At 39.6% G+C, this 19,780-nt stretch overlaps 1 protein-coding gene across 1 annotated transcript in view; it reads right to left on the bottom strand.

The window, feature by feature from the left end:
* LOC127441719 (A disintegrin and metalloproteinase with thrombospondin motifs 18-like) overlaps positions 1–19,780 on the bottom strand; it is a 77,698-nt gene that overhangs the window by 15,421 nt on the left and 42,497 nt on the right. Inside the window, exons 14-18 of the mRNA XM_051699363.1 lie at positions 16,158–16,288; positions 15,891–16,014; positions 13,896–14,143; positions 7,660–7,780; positions 6,894–7,020 (exon numbers count right to left, since the gene is read on the bottom strand). Of these exons, the coding sequence (XP_051555323.1) occupies positions 6,894–7,020; positions 7,660–7,780; positions 13,896–14,143; positions 15,891–16,014; positions 16,158–16,288 (751 nt within the window). The remainder of the gene's footprint in view (positions 1–6,893; positions 7,021–7,659; positions 7,781–13,895; positions 14,144–15,890; positions 16,015–16,157; positions 16,289–19,780) is intronic.

Below are 19,780 nucleotides of genomic sequence, written 5' to 3'. Positions count from 1 at the left end.
AAAATTGTGTTACTTAGTGTTATGATTCAACATACAGAGACATTCTGTATATTCAGCATTCAACAAATTTGTGGTGTGTATCTGAAGGAGTGCAGAGCTGATTCTACGAAAGTCTGGTAAGCAACTCTTGAGCTGTCTGCACTTTGAAGAGTAACAGTTGGAGACAAAAACAAACATATAATCATGCGACACAGTCAAGAAAGAAAGGGACCAGGGGAATGCTGAGGGCACTGCAAAAGTCTTTAAAGCATTTATCTTTTCAAGTGACATTTTAGGAGAACAAACCAACTTGGCCTGTGTTTGAAGTGACCGCACTTCAGGCTCCACAGAAGCAGCAGCGTAACCTTTGCAGATGGGAGTTTTTCGGAAGACTGAGTCTGAGACTGCAGGCTGTAGTCCGGAGCTTAGCGCTTGATTCCTGGCTGGCTAGACACACTCAATCCCCATGGGGATACAGTCTCTCTCGCTCCATAATAAAATACGGGCAGGCCGCTCAACACTAGATATTTGCTGGAAAGATAAGCAGAAGCTTTTTCTCTCTCTTTCTCTTCTCACTTGAACACATGTCCATACATTTTCTGGAAGTGTTTCTAAAGGACTATTTATTTTCCCTTAGACTTTTTCCTGCAGCTATTTATTTCAGTTTTCCTTGCCATTCATAAATTAAAGCACATAATGCATCAAACAAACAATGTTTCAGGAGTCTGAAGTAAAAATGAGACATTTAAAGGGATAGTTCACCCCAAAATGGAAATTCAGTCATCATTTACCCACCCTCACACTGTTCCAAACACTTTCTTCCACACAATAGGTGATCTAAGTCATAATAATAAAAAAAAAGGTTCAGTGAAAGTGAATGGTGTTTGAAGCTGTCAGTCCTTAACATTCTGCCTACCATCTCCTTTTGTTTCCCGTGGAAGAAAGAAAGCCCTTTACTAACTCTATTGTGTGAGCCAGCAGTAGGCAGGATGCTTATGTCATTGAGGTGTGATGTCAACTGGAGGCAGACTGGGATTACTGGTAATCTCTACTGGTAATCATAGCCCCCTCTGCTCACTACCGCACAGTGAAAGTTAAAGCATTTTAGGGTTACAGGCCCATATCAGTGGTGAGTGAAAGGAACCGGTGCAGTCTGTGATTGCACATCCAGCACGACAACAGACACGCTGCTCTCCCGTCAACCCCACTGTTGTTTACATATATATATATATATATATATATATATATATATATATATATGCATATATACATAAACACACATACATACATACACACACATACATACATACACACATACGCATACGTAGTGCAAATCTAAATACAAATCGGTTATATACAGTACAAGGCAGAAGAGGTTGGATGTGTTGGATAATATAAAAAGCCTAACTGTGTATTGCACATTAATTATTGCTCAATGGGGCAGTTTTAACTGTTCATGAGAAGGATAGCCTGAGGGAAAAAACTGTTCCTGTGCCTGACGGTTCTGGTGCTCAGAGCTCTGAAGCGTCGGCCAGAAGGCAACAGTTCATAAAGGTAGTGGGCTGGGTGAGTGGGGTCCAGAGTGATTTTTCCATCCTTTTTCCTCACTCTGGAAGTGTATAGTTCTTGAAGGGGAGGCAGGGGGCAACCAATAATCCTCTCAGCAGTCCGAACTGTCCTTTGTAGTCTTCTGATATCCAATTTCGTAGCTGAACCAAACCAGACAGATACTGAAGTGCAGAGGACAGACTCAATGACTGCTGAGTACAACTGTATCAGCAGCACCTGTGGCAGGTTGAACATCCTCAACTGGTGAAGGAAGTACAACCTCTGCTGGGCCTTTTTCGCAATGGAGTCAATGTATGGTAGTGCCCAGGACCTGAATGACTCCACTGCTGCCACAGTGCTGTTTAGAATGATGAGGGGGGTCAGTGTTGGGGTGTTCCTCCTAAAGTCTACAATCATCTCCACTGTTTTGAGCGTGTTCAGCTCAAGGTTGTTTTCACTGCACCAGACAGCCAGCTGTTTAACCTCCCTTCTGTATGCAGACTCATCGTCATCTCAGATGAGGCCGATGACAGTGGTGTCATCTGCAAACTTCAGGAGCTTGACAGAGGGGTCCTTGGCGATGCAGTCGTTGGTGTAGAGGGAGAAGAGTAGTGGGGAGAGCACACATCCCAGGGGGGCACCAGTGCTGATTGTACAGGTGCTGGAAGTGAATTTCCCCTGTCTCACAAATTGCTGCCTGTCCGTCAGAAAGCTGGTAATCCACTGACAGATAGACATGGGAACAGAGAGTTGGTGTAATTTAGTCCGGAGAATAGCTGGGATGATGGTGTTGAAAGCCGAACTGAAGTCCACAAAAAGGATCCTTGCATACGTCCCTGGTCTACCCAGATGTTGCAGGATATGATGCAATCCCAAGTTGACTGCATCATCCACAGACCTGTTTGCTCGATAAGCAAATTGAAGGGGATCTAGAAAGGGCCCACTGATGTCCTTCAGGTGGGCCAACACCAGTCTCTCAAATGACTTCACGACCACAGATGTCAGGGTGACAGATCTGTAGTCATTAAGTCCTGTGATTTTGGGTTTCTTTGGGACAGGAATGATGATTGAGCGTTTGAAGCAGCATGGGACTTCACACTGCTCCAGTGATCTATTGAAAATCAGTGAGAAAATGGGGGCCAGCTGGTTCGCACAGGATCTAAGACATGCAGGTGAAACGCCATCTGGGCCTGAAGCTTTCCTTATCTGTTGTTTCTGAAAGACACGGCACACATCATCTTCACAGATCTTAAGTGCAGGTTGAGTAGCAGGAGGGGGGAGGAGGGGGGTTGCAGGCGGTGTTGGTGTTTGTGTGAAGTGAAGGTCAGAGCAGGTGTGAGGTGTGAGATTGGGCCTTTCAAATCTACAGTAGAACACATCAGTTCGTCAGCCAGTTGTTGGTCCACCACAGGGTTGGGGGTAGGAGTCCTGTAATTTGTAAGTTGTTTCATACCACTCCACACTGATTTAGGGTCGTTAGCTGAAAACTTGTTTTTCAGCTTCTCAGAGTATCTTCTTTTAGCCACTCTGATTTCCTTATTCAGTGTGTTCCTGGCCTGATTGTACAAGACTTTATCCCCACCTCTGTATGCATCCTCTTTGGCCTGATGAAGCTGCCTGAGTTCTGCTGTAAACCATGGTTTGTCCTTGTTAAATGTTAAATAAGTCCTAGTAGGAATGCACATATCCTCACAGAAACTGATATATGATGTAACAGTATCTGTGAGCTCGTCCAGATTGGTGTCTGCAGCCTCAAAAACACTACAATCAGTGCAGTCAAAACAGGCTTATAGTTCCAGCTCTGCTTCATTGGTCCATCTCTTTACAGTCCTTACTACAGGCTTAGTAGATTTTAATTTCTGTCTGTAGTTTGGAAGAAGATGAACCAGAAAGTGATCAGATAGTCCCAAAGCTGCTCTAGGGACAGAGCGATATGCATCCTTTATTGTTGTGTAGCAGTGATCCAGTGTATATCTGTCTCTGGTGGGGCATGTAATGTGCTGTCTGTATTTGGGCAGTTCACGTGTGAGGTTTGCTTTGTTAAAATCCCCAAGAATAATAATAACTGAGTCCAGTTATTGTTCCGTGTCTGTGATTTGATCAGCCAGCTGTTGCAGTGCGGCATTCAAACACGCGTTTGGCGCGATGTAAACACTCACCAGAATAAACGAGGAAAACTCCCGCGGTGAGTAGAAAGGCTTACAGTTAATAAAGAGCACTTCCAAATTAGGACAGCACATCTTCTTTAATGTTGTTACATCTGTACACCAACTTTCATTGATGTAAAAGCATGTTCCACCGCCTCTCGTTTTCCCCGTTGACGCCGCAATGCGATCTGCTCTGAACAGCTAAAAGCCCGGCAGATGTAACGCACTGTCCGGAATGGCTTCACTCAGCCAGGTTTCTGTGAAGCACAAGGCAGCAGAGGTTGAAAAGTCCTTGTTTTTGCGGGTGAGGAAATGTAGTACTTCCGTTTTGTTAGGAAGAGAGCGGAGGTTCGCTAGATGAATACTCGGCAGCGCTGTTCGAAAGCCGCGCCGACAGAGCCTGACCAGCATGCCTGCTCGTCTCCCTCGGCTGCATCTCTTGAACAGCAGAGCTGCGCCTCTGACTAAAATATCCAGCAAAACGTCTGAATATTCAAAAACCGGGAAAAGATTGTCTGGTATATGCTGTCGAATGTCCAGCAGTTCGTCAATGGTAAAACTGACTGGAAAAAGATTACTAAACACAGGACAAACAAACAAAGAAAACAAAACAATAGGAGCGCTCCACACCGAGGCGGCCATCAACGGCGCCATCATGATGCTGTTTGCCATTTGTTATCCGAGTGCCAGAATGGAGTGTCACTGCCTTTCACCATGGTAAGTGAGGGACACTAGGTATGTAGCTGAGTTTAAGTAAATTGGAGGCTGTTCATGTAAGAATGGCAGTAAGACTCTCGAGATGAGGATGGACAGACTGTTTTGAGCAACTCCTTTCACGGTCTAAAACCAGAGTTTTCCTGTCTCCAGATCTCAGAAGAGGGTGTCTGACACCTAGGCTGAGAATGTTGTTCCTAAGATCCCTGGCCAGAAGTTAACAGAACACTTTCTTTGTAATTTCTCCTTTCCATGAAAAAGATCATTAACCTTGTTTTACACACAGTGCAACGTCTCTATCCAATTAATTCGTCACCTTCTGCATAACTTTTCTTTCATTTATCTTGCTCATTTCCAAGAATAACATTTATCCTTTTCCTTTCATACACTTCACTTTAAATATGTGGGAGTCTTCAATAAATATGTCTCCAAGTCCTGAAATATTTGTATAGTAATTCACTCTGTCCTTCAACATATTTCCCTTTTAGTCAACAGAGACAAGACAGAACGAGAGGCAGCCCTCCTGTCTTTGTGTGTTTGAGCCTGATTGTGAGTGCATGTAGAGCTGTTCTGATAAGTTTACACAACCCTTTTCTTATAAGTTTACACTTCTCTGTAGATGAATCTGTAAATGGTAGTTTTAATAAAATATACAAATGCTTTTTTAATTATTTTGTAATGTCCTGAAGAAGCTGCACAACATATTTAAGTATATTACACTAGACAAAATAATATCTGCAATTGCATGCACACGCACATACACACACACACACACACACATGTGTATGTATGTGTGTGTGTGTGGGGGGGGGGGTGTGGAAACCTGTGGCTTGGAGTTTGGGCAAAAGGGTGCAGTCAGTCCCTGTCTGGAAGCTATGTTAATCACGTTTTCTTTAAGGAATTGAGGAGAGAGTAGAACTTGAGGAAGAACGTGCCCACACTGAAGCCACCACAGCTGATTTCAGACAGCCATACCAGGGCACTGTGTAACACCAATAGCGCTGGAGAGAAGCGAGCAAGTAACAAAAATGTCTATGTTGACCACAAAAATTAATCAGAGAGATAATTTGATGTTCCACTATATTTTCAGAGTTTGAACATGAACTTTATTACCACCTGCTGGTGGAAAATGTAGGAACTGAGTTTGGACTTTGAGCTGAAAAAGAGGTGGTATTAAAACGTCTTAGTGCAATGACCTATTTCTCCTAAATTAACCTAAATTAACCATTAACCAATCGTTAACATACAATACACCCACAGTTTGTGCGCATACACAAAGAGATAGTGCTAACATTCCCGCCCACACTCACTTGCACTTTGCGCTTGCATGAAAATTAAATAAGACGTAGCGCACGGTCGTTGCGCACTCACAAAAATAGAGCCCTTGATTTATATTACTATTACTTATTCTGTCATCATTCACTTATCTTTATCTTGATCCAAACCCATAGGACTTTCTTTCTAAAATGACTGGAAAAAGATTAATATATTTTTCCATTTTTGGAAAAAGGTGCAATGAAAGTGAGTGATGACTAAGTTTAATCTTCCTAACATCTCCTTTTGTACTGGAATTATTAACTGTGAAAGTTGTAGTTAAAGGTTTCTAAATGTGTTTAGGCTATTAGTTTTTTCATGATAAATACTATAGTTTATTTTTAAGAAAGACTATCTACATTAGCCTAACCACAGCATTGTGGAGCCATTCATGGTCTGACCTGTGCTTATGGAATTATCATTAAAAAAAATGCCATAGTTAAAAAATGGGAGAACATTGGTAAACCTTCATGAAGGCAAGTACAATTTAGAATGGTTAAAGGGATTAAAAATTGGACTTCCATGGACAAATGGACAAATTATTGACAAAGTTTTTCTCCTGTTCTATCCTACTCCTGTTCAAACTGGTCATAAACTAGTAACTTAAATCATGAGGCCTGTGTCCTGCTGAACTCATATAATTCTTGTTCCAATAAAATGTCTAAACAAATGCATGCAGCTACAGTCTCCAGTTACTTTTGTAATTTTTTGGGGTGTGGGGGATTTTGGCTAGTGAAAATGCTGAGTGGCTAGTGACTTTGGAATCCCACTAGCCACAGTTGCAGGTGAGCCAAAAGTTAATGTCAAGCCCTGGTCATATTCCAAGTCTTCTGAAGGCATGATAAATAAACCCGCATATATTGCAGACTACTTTTATGATACTTTTGGGTCCTTTTTAAAGTGAGCTATTGTAATGAAAAGATGTATTGCGATATTCATTAATACATGTTTTAGGTTCAGTATAAAAAGGAAAGTCATATGGGTTTGGAACAACATGTGTGTGATTAAATTATTACAGATTTTTATTTTTGGGTCAACTATTACTTTAAGAAGCCTGATGGGGACACCAGCACACACACATTCTATGCTGGAGACTACCATCCAAAGCATACGCTTGTTACCAACAACACTAGTCTTTTAACAAGGAACACGTGTACACACAAACACACACATACACAGAGAGACTCTTACTAGGCAGGGCAGGGCTGTGTGTTACACAGGTGGGAGCCCACCACAGGTCTGGTCTGGGGGTTGCACAGTGAAGAGTTGACCTGTGTTTGCTGATCCTGCAGACAAATGGCCTTTGTTGAGACCCGACCTGAAAGAGAGTCAGAAAGATGTAGAGATAGTGAGGACAAACACTTCACATGTACTCTCTTTGGAAGTGTTCTCTTCAAAAATGGCCTATCATACTTCTTCATGATTTGGTTAACTAATGCATCCTCTGTGCAATCTTTTGAAAAGGAGAACTTGGAGCATGCTGTACATGAATGGTCTTTCTGGGGATTATGGGGGCTCAGGATGAACGGCAGTACTGTAGTGTGGATTCTGCTGTGGCAAACAAAGCTGGGCCTCTGTCAGTGTGAGAGGCCAGAAGGGGCGGCCCATAGGTCTGCTCTAAAGAAAAGCATGATGCGCAGATAGAGATCTGTGATCTGGGCATGTCATAGAGCTGTGTGTCTGCCACTAACATTCAGACAACTGACTGTGAATGGAGGAGCCACTACCACACAGATGAGTGAATGAGATTGGGGTGGGGAGGAGGGGTGCACACTTGTTTCTTTCTCTCTTGTTCACAAAGGTGCTTTTGATGGCCATGGACACAAACTTACACACACAAGAAACACTGTTCCTTCCTCACACACACAAGCACAGAAATTATATCCTCTTATCTTGCTGACCTATATGTCAGATGCAAACATTTACATACAGCATGCGGATGTAAATATATACTCACCCCCAGCACAAGGCGCCGAACAGTCAGAACGCACCACAGACCAGGTGTAGTTGTGCTTTTTCTCTGGATACGGTAGAGTATATTCCCATGATACACCAGGATTCTTGCCCTGAAGAAGAATCTACAGAGGAGGCAAGGAGATCAAGCGAGCAGGACAGAGGAAAAGAGAGAGACAGAGGAGCCAAATGGTCAGTCCAAACAACATTTATAATACTTGCTAAAACTCTCCCGTTTTCCACCGAGGGAGAAGGTGCCTGAGCATCTGTGGCCCATTTTGTGGCTTTAGCTCTGTTGGGACTGAGAGATGACACCACAATACTTCTACACACAGCACTGTCAACTAAGGCTGGACCACTCCTGTGGAGAGATGTTTGAATTAGATTGTGTATGTGTCTGAACTAGGGCTGTAACGATTAGTCGACGTTATCAACGACGTCGACAATAAAAAATTGTCTACAGAATTTTTTGTTGTTGAATAGTCATTTGATCTCATTTAACGTAAAATGAGATCACATTAAACTCTAATGACACGCGAGAGCAGCACTGCAGTTCACGCCTGATAGAGGAGAGGAAGAATTACACACCTCACAGTCCAGATGCACTTTAAACTTTCCAAACAGCTTCAGGTGATGTAGATCGCAAAGTATGAGGGAATTATACAAAAATACCAAATAAGTAAATACAGAAGCACTCTCGTTGTGGAATAAGCAGAGCCGGAGCTCTTTAAAGGAAACACCCCAGCGTTACATCTTAAATGCAGCTATATTTAATGCGTTATATCTTTATTAAAGTTCAAACAATAAGGAAGGAGATAATTTAAATAACTACAAACTCTGAAACTGGCATTTCTCAGTGCGGTCAGTGCCTCTTCTCTGAGTTGCGCGTATGTCCCGATCTAAGAGAGACTGAAACTGCACCCGGCTGACGCACACTCTGTCATGTGGAGCGTGCACACTTGCTGCAGCTAGATTATAACGTGATGGCTCACGACTTATTGAATCATAATATATGTCACTGTGCATTTCTTATCGTGAAGAAAATTTGCAATACGCAGCTTTATTAATAAGAGAGAGTTTTTTTTTTTTTTTTTTTTTGTGAGTTAAAGATGGATTGAAGTGAACAGAAAGGTGAGAGAGGGTAGTCTTCGCCCCATTATACACTGCAACAAAATACATTTTTGATTTGTTTTTGTTTTGGCTTGTTTTCCAATATAAATATCTAAAACTCCTTTAAAACAACATACATTTTCTTTATCTGAGAATGTTGAATATAATATTAAAAATACAAATATTTTAAAATATCTAAAAATCCTTTAAAAAAGATGCATTCAACCTGAGAAGCAGCATATAAGATATTTAGATTTGCTTTTAGAGTATAGATCTCGAATATAAGTATATTTTGTCTTTACGGCACTCACAAAAGTATAACCAAGTGAAAAAAATACACTTATATACAAAATACTCTTATATTTAAGAGACATTCCATTAAAGCAAGTCTAAATATCTTATATTTTGCTTCTCAAGTAAATGTATCTTGTTTTAAGAATTTTTAGACAATCTGAAATGGAAAACAAGACAAAAACACTTGATAAAAATAGGATTTTTTTGCAGAGTATTTTTCCCCTTTAATTCAGTGAATGACATTTAGAGCTAATGATTCATCTTTGCAATAATCGCAGAATAGTCGAATAATCGTTCTAATAATTGTTAGATTAATTGATTATCAAAATAATCGTTAGTTGCAGCCCTATTCTGAACTGAAGCTTAAAGCTGAAACAAATGGACAGAGTTGTGGTTTGTGTGAATCTGGTTTTCCTTTTATGGTATACTTTGTGACATTGGTCTTTTTCCAGTTTGTTTTACATTATTGATTGTGTTTGTATCACTGATGTTTATGTTTCTGTAAGGCTGTATGCTGTAGTATTGGTGGCTGGTCCTGGACAAGGTTATATAGTCATTCATCTGAGACTAAACCACAGAGGAAGTTCAGCCAGCTCCTCACTAAATATGTGCCACTGCTTGAGGATGACTCTAATGGTTTGGGGAAAGCCCTCCTAAGAGAAGAGGACCTTTTTTTTTTTACTCTGCCTTTGCAACATGGGATTTTCCTCAGACTATTTGAAGCAGAAAATGTAATGACATCAGATTCACTGGAAATGGTAAACCACCAATCTATCTATATACAGTATAAAGAACAGGGACAGTTCTGCATCAGCTGAAACCACTATTAGCTAAACAGGGATCGAATCCTAAGGGTCATCGCACTTACTGGAGAGTTTAAGCAGTACGTTTACACAAGACAACAGTAATTGCAGGGCAGCCAAAATTTCTGGTCAGACAGCGAACTGAAGTAGTGGATTATGTATACACTACCCCTGCTCTAATTACCATGGATTTGCCGTCAGAACATAGGGTTTAACGTTTTAAACATGAAGTGTGCGTCAGACTTTTGCTGATGTAGGCAGATTATCCTTAAATCAGTCACAATAGACCCAATAAAGACCCTCCAACCAATCAAGACACTCTGTCAGATTATCAGGTTAGCCAAAATCTAGCAATTCTTTCACTAGCCAAACCAAAGCTAGACTGAGTGGCCAACCCTAAAGCAACTCATGTCTCTTTTTTGCCACATCCACACAAATCAGTTTTAATTGAAAACTTTGTTTTCAGTTTCCTAATGTCTTCGTTTCCAAAGTACCTGTTACTAGAGTGTGTTTTCTAATGTCTCCATGTTCAGTGAAAGAAAACACTTGATAAGAGGCATCAAAGAGGATAAATCCATGTGTTTTTAAACAAAAACATATTAGTGTGGACGTGGCCAAATATATGCATTTTGAAGGATGGAGCTTTTCCAAAGGAAGTAAAACAAGAAATAAATTTGCAAAGTGCAGTGAGAAACAGTGGCAAGTTAGCAAAGTTTTTACCATATCTTGGCTCACTATCCTCAAAGCATTCAAGCTGAATCTATTGCACTGGAAGGGATCCATGAGACCCCGCACGCTAGCCTGTTCAAAGCTGCTCCAGATTTACAGCTGGCACTGAATGTGGAGCAACTATTCCAGAATCTGGCTCAGGAGGAGGTCCCCACTCCATCTCTGAGCCGGCTAGCCATCTGACTATGGACACAACACATGGGGAAACTCCAAGGTCAACAGTCAAGTCTAGCATGAGTCCACACCACCATGCCTGTGTTTTGACATAGTAAGGCTTGAGTTTCAGCTTAAACATATGCAACAAGAATCAAAATGCTGAAAAATGTCTTAACATTTATCAACATGCAAAACATCCTTCCCCACCCAACTACTGCAAATGCAATAATTTGATGCTCCTGTGTGTTCCTTTGTTGATTATGTTGCAATAATTGCTTTATCTTATGTGCTTCTAAACCAGCTTTAGGCCAAACACATACTTTATGTGTGGTCAGCTTGAACATGCTTAACATATGTTCTTGCATTACTGTGGCGGTAACAAACCTCAGTACTCAAGGGGAGACAATAGTTGCCTTCAAAGGTTTGTGCCATAAAACCACATGTGTTATTATTCAGATAAGTAGCTATAAATGTATTGACTTTAACTTATTTGCTCAGCAATATTCTCTTCAAACTGTTGCTCTGCCATGACAGTAGTTGACTTAAAAGAAGAAACTTGCTGTGGAAAGCAGATAGTTTACACTAATGAGAGAATGCAAACCAATTATTTTTCTTCAAAATGCATATAAAAATGTATGTGCTTGCTTGAGGTTAATACATTTTATTCAATATGAAGATGTGCATAAAATGTGATGGAAACACATTTACCGATTATTTTAAACTATAAATTGTATATAGTAATGCGGATGTGCATCAAAAAAAGTGATTTAGCCTCAACAAGTCATGTGATTGAATAATTTGTTCATGACTGGACTAAATAGCAGACTGATATCAACATAGCATCTCAAATGTTGTCTGGTCATTCTGAAATGCAGGAGCCAAAGCCTGTGTAGAGTCTGCAGAGCAAATTAGTCAAATACAAACTTAAACTGTGGACAAGAGCAGTTTATTGACACTTTTGGTTCATCAGACACCAGATTTTTTGCATAAATTAAATTTGCAATATGGATGGAAACATTTTGTATCAAAATGGATGGAAACTTTTGTATTATAAATTGCAGTCAGGCACATATTTTGGAAACACAACAATTCACAAAATCAAGCTTGATTAGCTAGAAGCATCTGCGTTCACGTACTTGTGTAGAATATGTTACAGGCCTTAGTCTAGCTCTAGATGGCCTCTCACTGTCTTCCAACCCCGCAAATCTGAATGATGATGGAAAATCTGGGGTAATTACTGAACTCTGTTGAACAGCAGCAGGCCCAATAATGATGCTAGGACAGATTCATTATCAAGCACTAGGTATAGGATTACAACATAAAAATCCATCTGTGCCCTGGTTAGAAGGGTAGTAGTACCTCCCGAGCACCGACATGAAGAAACGAGAAAATTAAAGACTGACAAGACTGATGAATGGGAGCGCTGATACCACATCACCGCACAGCGCAAAAGCCCAATCCATCACTCTGGACTGGCATGACCCCATTGAATCGTGCCACAAGAATGTCAATACCCAAATTAATCTGCTCTAGTGTTTCAAACAGAACCACATCAAGTTGAAGGGAACTCTTCTGTTATGTCTAGTGTCTTTCAATCCACCTTTATGAGCAGATTACAACCCTCTAGAACCACATCAAAATTTACCCTCACATTCCTGAAAATGTATTTTCCTAAGTGTTTCTAGCATAGTAAGGGTCTTGAAGCATGAGTATCCATTTTACACAACAGGGAAGACTAAGAGATCCAGCCAAGCTTAATTGACCAGCTGCTTTCCTCCCTTCCTTCAAATCGTGACACCAAGCCTCTACGATCTATTGAGTTCAAGTGCAGAAATCTTAATCTTTTAATCTCTCTCTACCCTCCTCTTGTTTTTGAAATTACAGAGCATACTTAGAGAGATTAATGCCAACTCATCTGCAAATCAGACCTCTGCTACCACTGCCCACCCTGGGGAAAACTTAATGATCAGAGGGAGGCCAGCCCACATCCACAGTACATGGGCTAAAGAGGAATGTTGCATAAACGTAATGCACAGGTTGAAAGCAGTGCAGATCAAAGGCCAGTAAATAAGATCAAAATGAAAGAGTGCGAAATGAAGCATGGCAAACGTTAATACAACTTACACAATGAAAACCACAATAGTTTCAAGGCCAAATGGATATATGGTATTTATAACAGCTTTAGGTGCTGATAACAAAAGGAATTTGGAAGTATGATTTAAGTTTAAGAGATTTAAGCATGATGTAACACTGTTAAGTGCATAAGAGCCCTCTGTGCTGATCTTCCAGAGAGTTAAAATTATGAAATCACCAAATATTTCACATAAACACTGCAACTTTGCAGCAGATTGTGGTGATACATGCAAATCAAACAAGACTGGGTTTGTTCTGACTCTTTTACCTAAAGTCACCTTTTAGGAGTGAGTAGTCAACAATAGACTTAAACAACAAAAGTACAGCAGATCTCTCTTTCCAGGAACAAGCAGATTATAGTATAAATGTCATTAGAACTGATCTGTGTGTGAAAATTCGATAAAAGTTTGTGTTTCTTCTGAAATCTGATTTTCTCCCATTCTTTTAAGCTCTTTAGATGTATCCAAATATATGAAGTGCCCATAGTATGCCTTAAACTCAAAGGTCATCTGAGCCTACACTCATCACCCTACAGTGGGAGTTTCATCATATAAGAGGTGCACTGTGCTGCCCATTAGCAAGAGCATGCAGTGCAGAGAGATCAAATCTTAGTGCCATTCACATTGTCGCTCTGTTTGATATTGAATCTCTACATACTAGAGATGAAAGTCCGACCATGTCGGTTCTGGCCTGCAATTAATCCCAAACGAAGGCGTTAGTTTGGCCATTCAACTCATTTGTCTTCCTTCTCTTCTCTTCTCTTCTCTTCTCTTCTCTTCTCTCTCTCTCTCTCTCTCTCTCTCTCTCTCTCTCTCTCTCTCTCTCTCTCTCTCTCTCTCTCTCTCTCTCTCTCTCTCTCTCTCTCTCTCTCTTTCTTTCCCTTATTTGATTATCATCTCTCTCGCCCACTCACTGTCCCTCAGCCTTTTTTTCATCTGACTGAATGGCCACAGCACTCTTGCCAAGGCCCTGTCACCTGACAGGTGTAAGGCCAGATGGGGATGGGGTGACTCACTTCAAAGAGCAGGGTCTCATTAGTTGGACCGGCAGCATACAGACTCTCAGGCCGATTGAAAGAGCGCTGATAGTTGAAGGTGGTGCCAGCGAACTGGAACTTGCCCGGCCAGTCCACTGTCCAATCTCCTGTCAAGTAGTAGGTGCCATGCTTCAGACTGTGGACAGCCAGGTAACTGGTGGAGATCTCCATTTCCTGTACCCTGATGCTCCTTGCTCCAGCAGGAACCATAACAACAGGGTAATACTCTAGAAAAGAAAGAGATTTTCAATCATGTCTGCTCATTTTAGCAGTTTTTGCATTAAAGGGATAGTTTTACCCACAAGTGAAAATTATGTCATAATTTACTCACCCTCATGTTGAGGGTTCAAACCCATATGAATTCTTTCTTACATGGAAAACAAAAGATGTTAGGCAGAGTATTGGTCTCAGTCACAATTTACTTTCAATGTATGTAAAAAAGAAGTAATGACAGTGAAATGTTGACTGAGGCAAACATTCTGCCTAACATCTTTTGTGTTGTGCAGAAGAAAGAAATTCCTAAGGATGACATAATGATGATAGAATGTCATTGTTGGTTGATCTATCACATCTTTGAGCTCATGCATTATCACCCTCTTCAGTAAGAGGAGAGCGATGAGTTCTGTCTTAAAAGTGCAGTGCAAGTGCTCCAAAAAGAACAAAAAAAAAAACAAAAAAACAAAAAAAAAAACACAGTTTTCTGTTATGTTTGAGAGGAGCTCTAAAGTGCCCTACAGGCTTGCCAAACACGCTGCAGGTAAATTTTGGATTATTTTGGTCTCTATGGTCCTAAATTATCATTATATTAAACTATCATTATCTGTTATTATAGGCTTTAGAAGTTTTTGTATCCTCCTATTATTTTATAATGATTTCATCCTGTTTTCCGTCTCTCTCCGATGCCTGTTAATTGATTTTTCTTCATGAATCTGTTCTTAAAGGAATATTCCAGGTTCAATACAAGTTGAGCTCATTCAGCAGCATTTGTGGCATAATGTTTATTACCATAAAAAATGTTTTCGACTCGTTCCTTTAAAAAAAAAGCAAAAATCTATGTAACAGTAAGGCACTTACAACGGAAGTGAAAGGGGACAATTTTGCATGGTTTAAAGGCAGAAATGTAAAGCTTGCAAATTTATAAAAGCACAAATTAATTCTTCATTTAAAACTTGTGAATTATTTGAGCTGTAAAGTTGTATAAATAAACATTTTTACAGTCATTTTGGGGTTTACGCCATTACCTCATCACGGCAATGAAGTTGTAAAATTGGATATAAGGTTAGTAAACGATTTCTTCATTAATCATGTTAACACACATATTGGTAATGTCTTGTGGCTATACTTTTGAAACAGTGAGTAGTTTAACAATTATGGATTGATCCCACTCACTTCCATTGTAAGTAACTTGCTGTAACCCAGATCTTTTTAATATACACTGTGTATGTATATATATATATATATATATATATATATATATATATATATATATATATATATATATATATATATAGAGAGAGAGAGAGAGAGAGAGAGAGAGAGAGAAAGAAAAAAGGGACAAGTCAAAATAATGTTTTATGTTAATCAACATTATGCCACAAATGCTGTCAATTGAGCTTAACCTGTATTGAACCCAGAATATTCCTTTAAGAGAAGAGAAGTTCAGAAGATTTAAAAAGAACATCCTCAACAAATACCTTTTGTAGGGATGGGTAACAATGATCCACTAGTCGTCCAACAACCAATTAGTGAGGTCATGTAGTGAGATTTTTAAAAATGAGTCTCAAGACCTCTAGCTGTTTTTGACCACAAGAATGCTGTTTATGTTAACGCTGCCCTTCAGACTAGGTCAACTAAAAAAAAAGCATAATTATTCAGACCTTCCTTCAGACTGATTAGTTGACTTGTCGTTCAGACAACCCACTGACTAGTGAATTTTGAAAATATGTAGTTTTGCACATCCCTAATGGGACTTACCATTGACTCTGTGCTGGAGGGTGTACTGGCCAGTGTAGAATTTGCAAGTAGAGTTGTCTCCTTTACACACCCCACAGGCATCCAGAGTGGCCTTTGAACCTAACACCTGGTCACAGCCCACCGGCTAAACAGGAAAAGTGAGTAAAGTGAACTTGTCAATCTTACATGCTCAGTTTTGCCCACTGGGCCTGTCAAATCGGCTATGTCAATCAATTTCCATGCAAAATGTGAGGCCAGAAATGTGACCATGTCAGAATCCTCATATACCTCACATATCCCATTGATGCACACGCCTCCTTTGAAATCAGAGCAAGACGTCCCATCTTTGACTTTGCTGGACATAGCGAAGAAAAAATCAAAGTCCTCAGCAATGCAATACAGCTTGCAGATGTCCTCTTCTAGATAGGAGATAAATGGGGTCATTAGATGTTATAGATCCAGAGCGATTATATGGAAAAAGTTTAAGCAGAATCCTCTGAAAATGTGCACCTGCACTCTCAGTGTGCTCCTACTGAGTTTTATGTATGAGGACATATTGTGCAGTGAACTTGTGAAAAAATGCATGTGGACTTTTAAGTCAAAAGGAAAACAATCACATCTTGATTAAATTATGTGGGTTTGAGAGACATGCACAAACCCATACTATTGATAACTCAAACATGTCACATTTCAAATGGTTAAGGTAGTTTAAGCTTGAGCATGGGATTGTTCTATCATCAAATTACTGTAAGTATACTCTAAGTATAATAATAACATTAACACAAATATTTTTAGGTGCTACGATTGGAATTGTGTCAGTCTGTAAATTATATTAGAATACAAGTAATCAAGAGTAGACGTAACTTCTTCACTTCAACTTTAAAATGCATTATATCTAGGAGTCATCATGATCAAAAATACAGAACTTGTCTTCCCATCAGGCATCACAATGCAAATGTTTGCTGCCGTAAAATTCTACTTTCTGAGCATGTAAAAAGTTGTGGCTGGCCCTGTAATAACTGGAAGGCACACCATGCTGAACATGCCCACAGAACACATTTAAATTTAAAACACTGTTACAAATGGGCCCATAAAGCTGAAAGCAAGTGGGGCAGATCCAACTCTCCCTCAGAGCAAAGATAGTACAGGTACAAACTCTGTTATACATTATATACAGTTTTAAAAAATGATTTAGCTCCTATTAGGAACATATTAGAACTTCTACATACCTGTATAGTTAAACAAAGATATATTTTGACACTTGAACCACACTTAAAAATGTATGAATGTCATTGCATTAGATAACAAAATATTAAACCAAAATGCATTTATAAAAAATAATAAAAGATAAATAAATAAAAATGTAAAGCTAAATATTGAACAAAAATTCTAAAACAACAGATACTGTTTGAAATTAAAATTTAGACAAAAGTCTATGGACATTTTCTGGATTTCAAACTCATAAGCTTTTTACATTAACTATAGTTAGAGGGGGCATCATTTGTGTAGCCATGTGCAGAAATTTCATGTAATTTAACTCTAGTCATAAATTGGACGTGGCCCTTTAAGACCGGAATTTTTGCATCACCAGAGTTTTGCGACACCTGCTTTCCGGCACTCTCCCGTGTTAGAAGCGTGTGTCAGGGTTCAGCCACTTCTGTTGATAATGTTTTTATTGTCTTTGTGGCTGAACTCTGACACTCATGTTTAGTGTCTTGTCTAGTCTGTGTGAGAATGCATGGCTCGCCCTTTTGGCATTGTCATGTTGTTTATTGGCACGAGTGCATTGCTCTTATGTCATCCTTGCGGCATGCACTGGTGTCAATTGTTTGTGTCTGTCTCTCGCTTTGCACTGCACGTTCAGGTCGTGATCTGTTGTCGTGTTGTGCTGGGGTGTGGCCGCTTCTGTCTTGGTGTCTGTTTATTTTTGGCTGATCCCTCTCACAAATGCCCCGTCTCATCTGTCGTTTGGCATGGGCGCATGTTGCCTTGTAGTCTCTGGTGATATGCGCTCGTGTCATTTGCGTGTTTGTGTCTGTGAGAGTGTGTGGCTTTCTTTTGTTTCCATATTGCCACATGTCTCTCAGTCTTGTGTCATACCCCGCCTCCTTGTCTGCTTATTATTAGTTCATTTGTTTCACCTACCCCTTGTTAACCTGTTTGATTTCTCTCCCTATACTAGCTCCTGTGTATGCTGTCCTATGCTGGACTGTTTGTTTGCCTGTGTTTGCCTTTCCAGTCAGTTCAGAACTTTTTGTGTTTATTCTAGTTTTGTTTTGTTTTTTTCTCCATTGAGAGGTTTTTGGTTTTGTATGTTTTCTGTTTAATTAAATAAAAGCTCATTGTTGCCTATCTGCACTTGGGTCCTTCTCTTAATATCATGAAACGTAACAGCTTGAGAACATACATTGTGCGAGAGCTCCCGGTTTGTTCATTGGTTGATACTACTATAGGTAAATATCAAATTTCACACAAGATGCTTATAAATCCCATTAAATATGTGTTCAGAAGAGTCATATGTTTAAGTTTAGTGTTTGTTATGGATAATTTTTTAAGGATGCATATGGATTGCATGTGTAGAGTTTGACCACGTTTTCTGAACATATAAGTACTGGGTGTGTAAATTTAGTATTATTCATATCGTGTTTAATAATTTATAGCCCAGAGTGTTTTCCAGTTTAGTGAATAAGTGTAATACGTGTTATATGTAAAAACATGTGTAATGAGAATGTTATTGTTTTAAACTATTACACGTCCTTAAAGCCTGGTTAAAAATTTATAAAATGCTTTTTAGTGATTTAAGCATGTGTTAAATGCATAAAATGCTGTGGAGGTATGCTGAAGCATATGGGTAGGCTAATGTCCTGTTTGTATTTTCTTTTGACATTAGCCTCTACCGTATTTCGTTGAACCATATTTAATTTCCGTTTTTCATTGTACCGCATCTCATTGTTTTTATTTTCTTTATTTTTATTTAAATATATACACGGCCCAATCGACTGCTGTTTTTTTTTTTTTTTTTTCTGCTAAACAGCCGTCAGAATAAAACCCCAAAAGATATTTTTGTATTCTGTGTGGTTTATTCACAACCCACCAGCTACACTTGTTATAAAATACCACTTGATTTAAATACCCCTTGAAATCTAGTGTAGCTTACTGTCAAAATATTTTTAGGGGCAACTTTAATTCTTTGTACATGGACTTCAAAGTAAAATGCTTCATTTAAATACCGCCCATCAACAATGATGTTACCAACCACAGTGGCTTGCAGGGGAAAATAAATTAATTAATGCCAATTAATTCTGAGTAATGCCAAGTAAGGAGGCATATGAAATAACTTTCATATTCTTTTTTTTAACAAAAGAATATGTCAGGGCTTAATTCAATTTGATGTCCAAAAGCCCAGTCATACAGGGGTAAGTGCTTCCCAGTATCTGTACTGGACACTGAAAGCATCCCGAGGCCACATATGATCTGCTGATTAGAGCATACAGCTCCTTTCACCCAACTGGCACCCCTTGGTACACTGACAAGGGCTTTCTGTCCAAGCCCCAGGAAACAGCTCAGTACTTCCTCCTTTGTTCTTTCTCAGTATAAAGAAAACTGATGGGCCGGTACTTAAACTTTCTTATCCTACTGCTTTTCCATTGCTTCTGCTCAGTTTTCAACCCCAGTCCCTTAACACCCATATATAAACCGTCTCAATGGTTCTTATTCAGGTACTGCCTACAGGGTTGATCAGTGCACTGCACTCAATAAACGAGTGGCTACATGTTTCCATTGCAAATGCATCCATGCCTCAGTCAACACATATTATGTGAGATGAATACATTTGGCCTAAGTAACAATCTCAATAAATATTTTTGTCAGAAACAAATGGGAATGATTACATTTTCAAAACCACACCTGTT

Source organism: Myxocyprinus asiaticus, chromosome 1, assembly GCF_019703515.2.
Source record: "Myxocyprinus asiaticus isolate MX2 ecotype Aquarium Trade chromosome 1, UBuf_Myxa_2, whole genome shotgun sequence".
NCBI classification, from domain to species: Eukaryota; Metazoa; Chordata; class Actinopteri; order Cypriniformes; family Catostomidae; genus Myxocyprinus; species Myxocyprinus asiaticus.
This window is presented reverse-complemented; position numbering and strand designations above follow the sequence as displayed.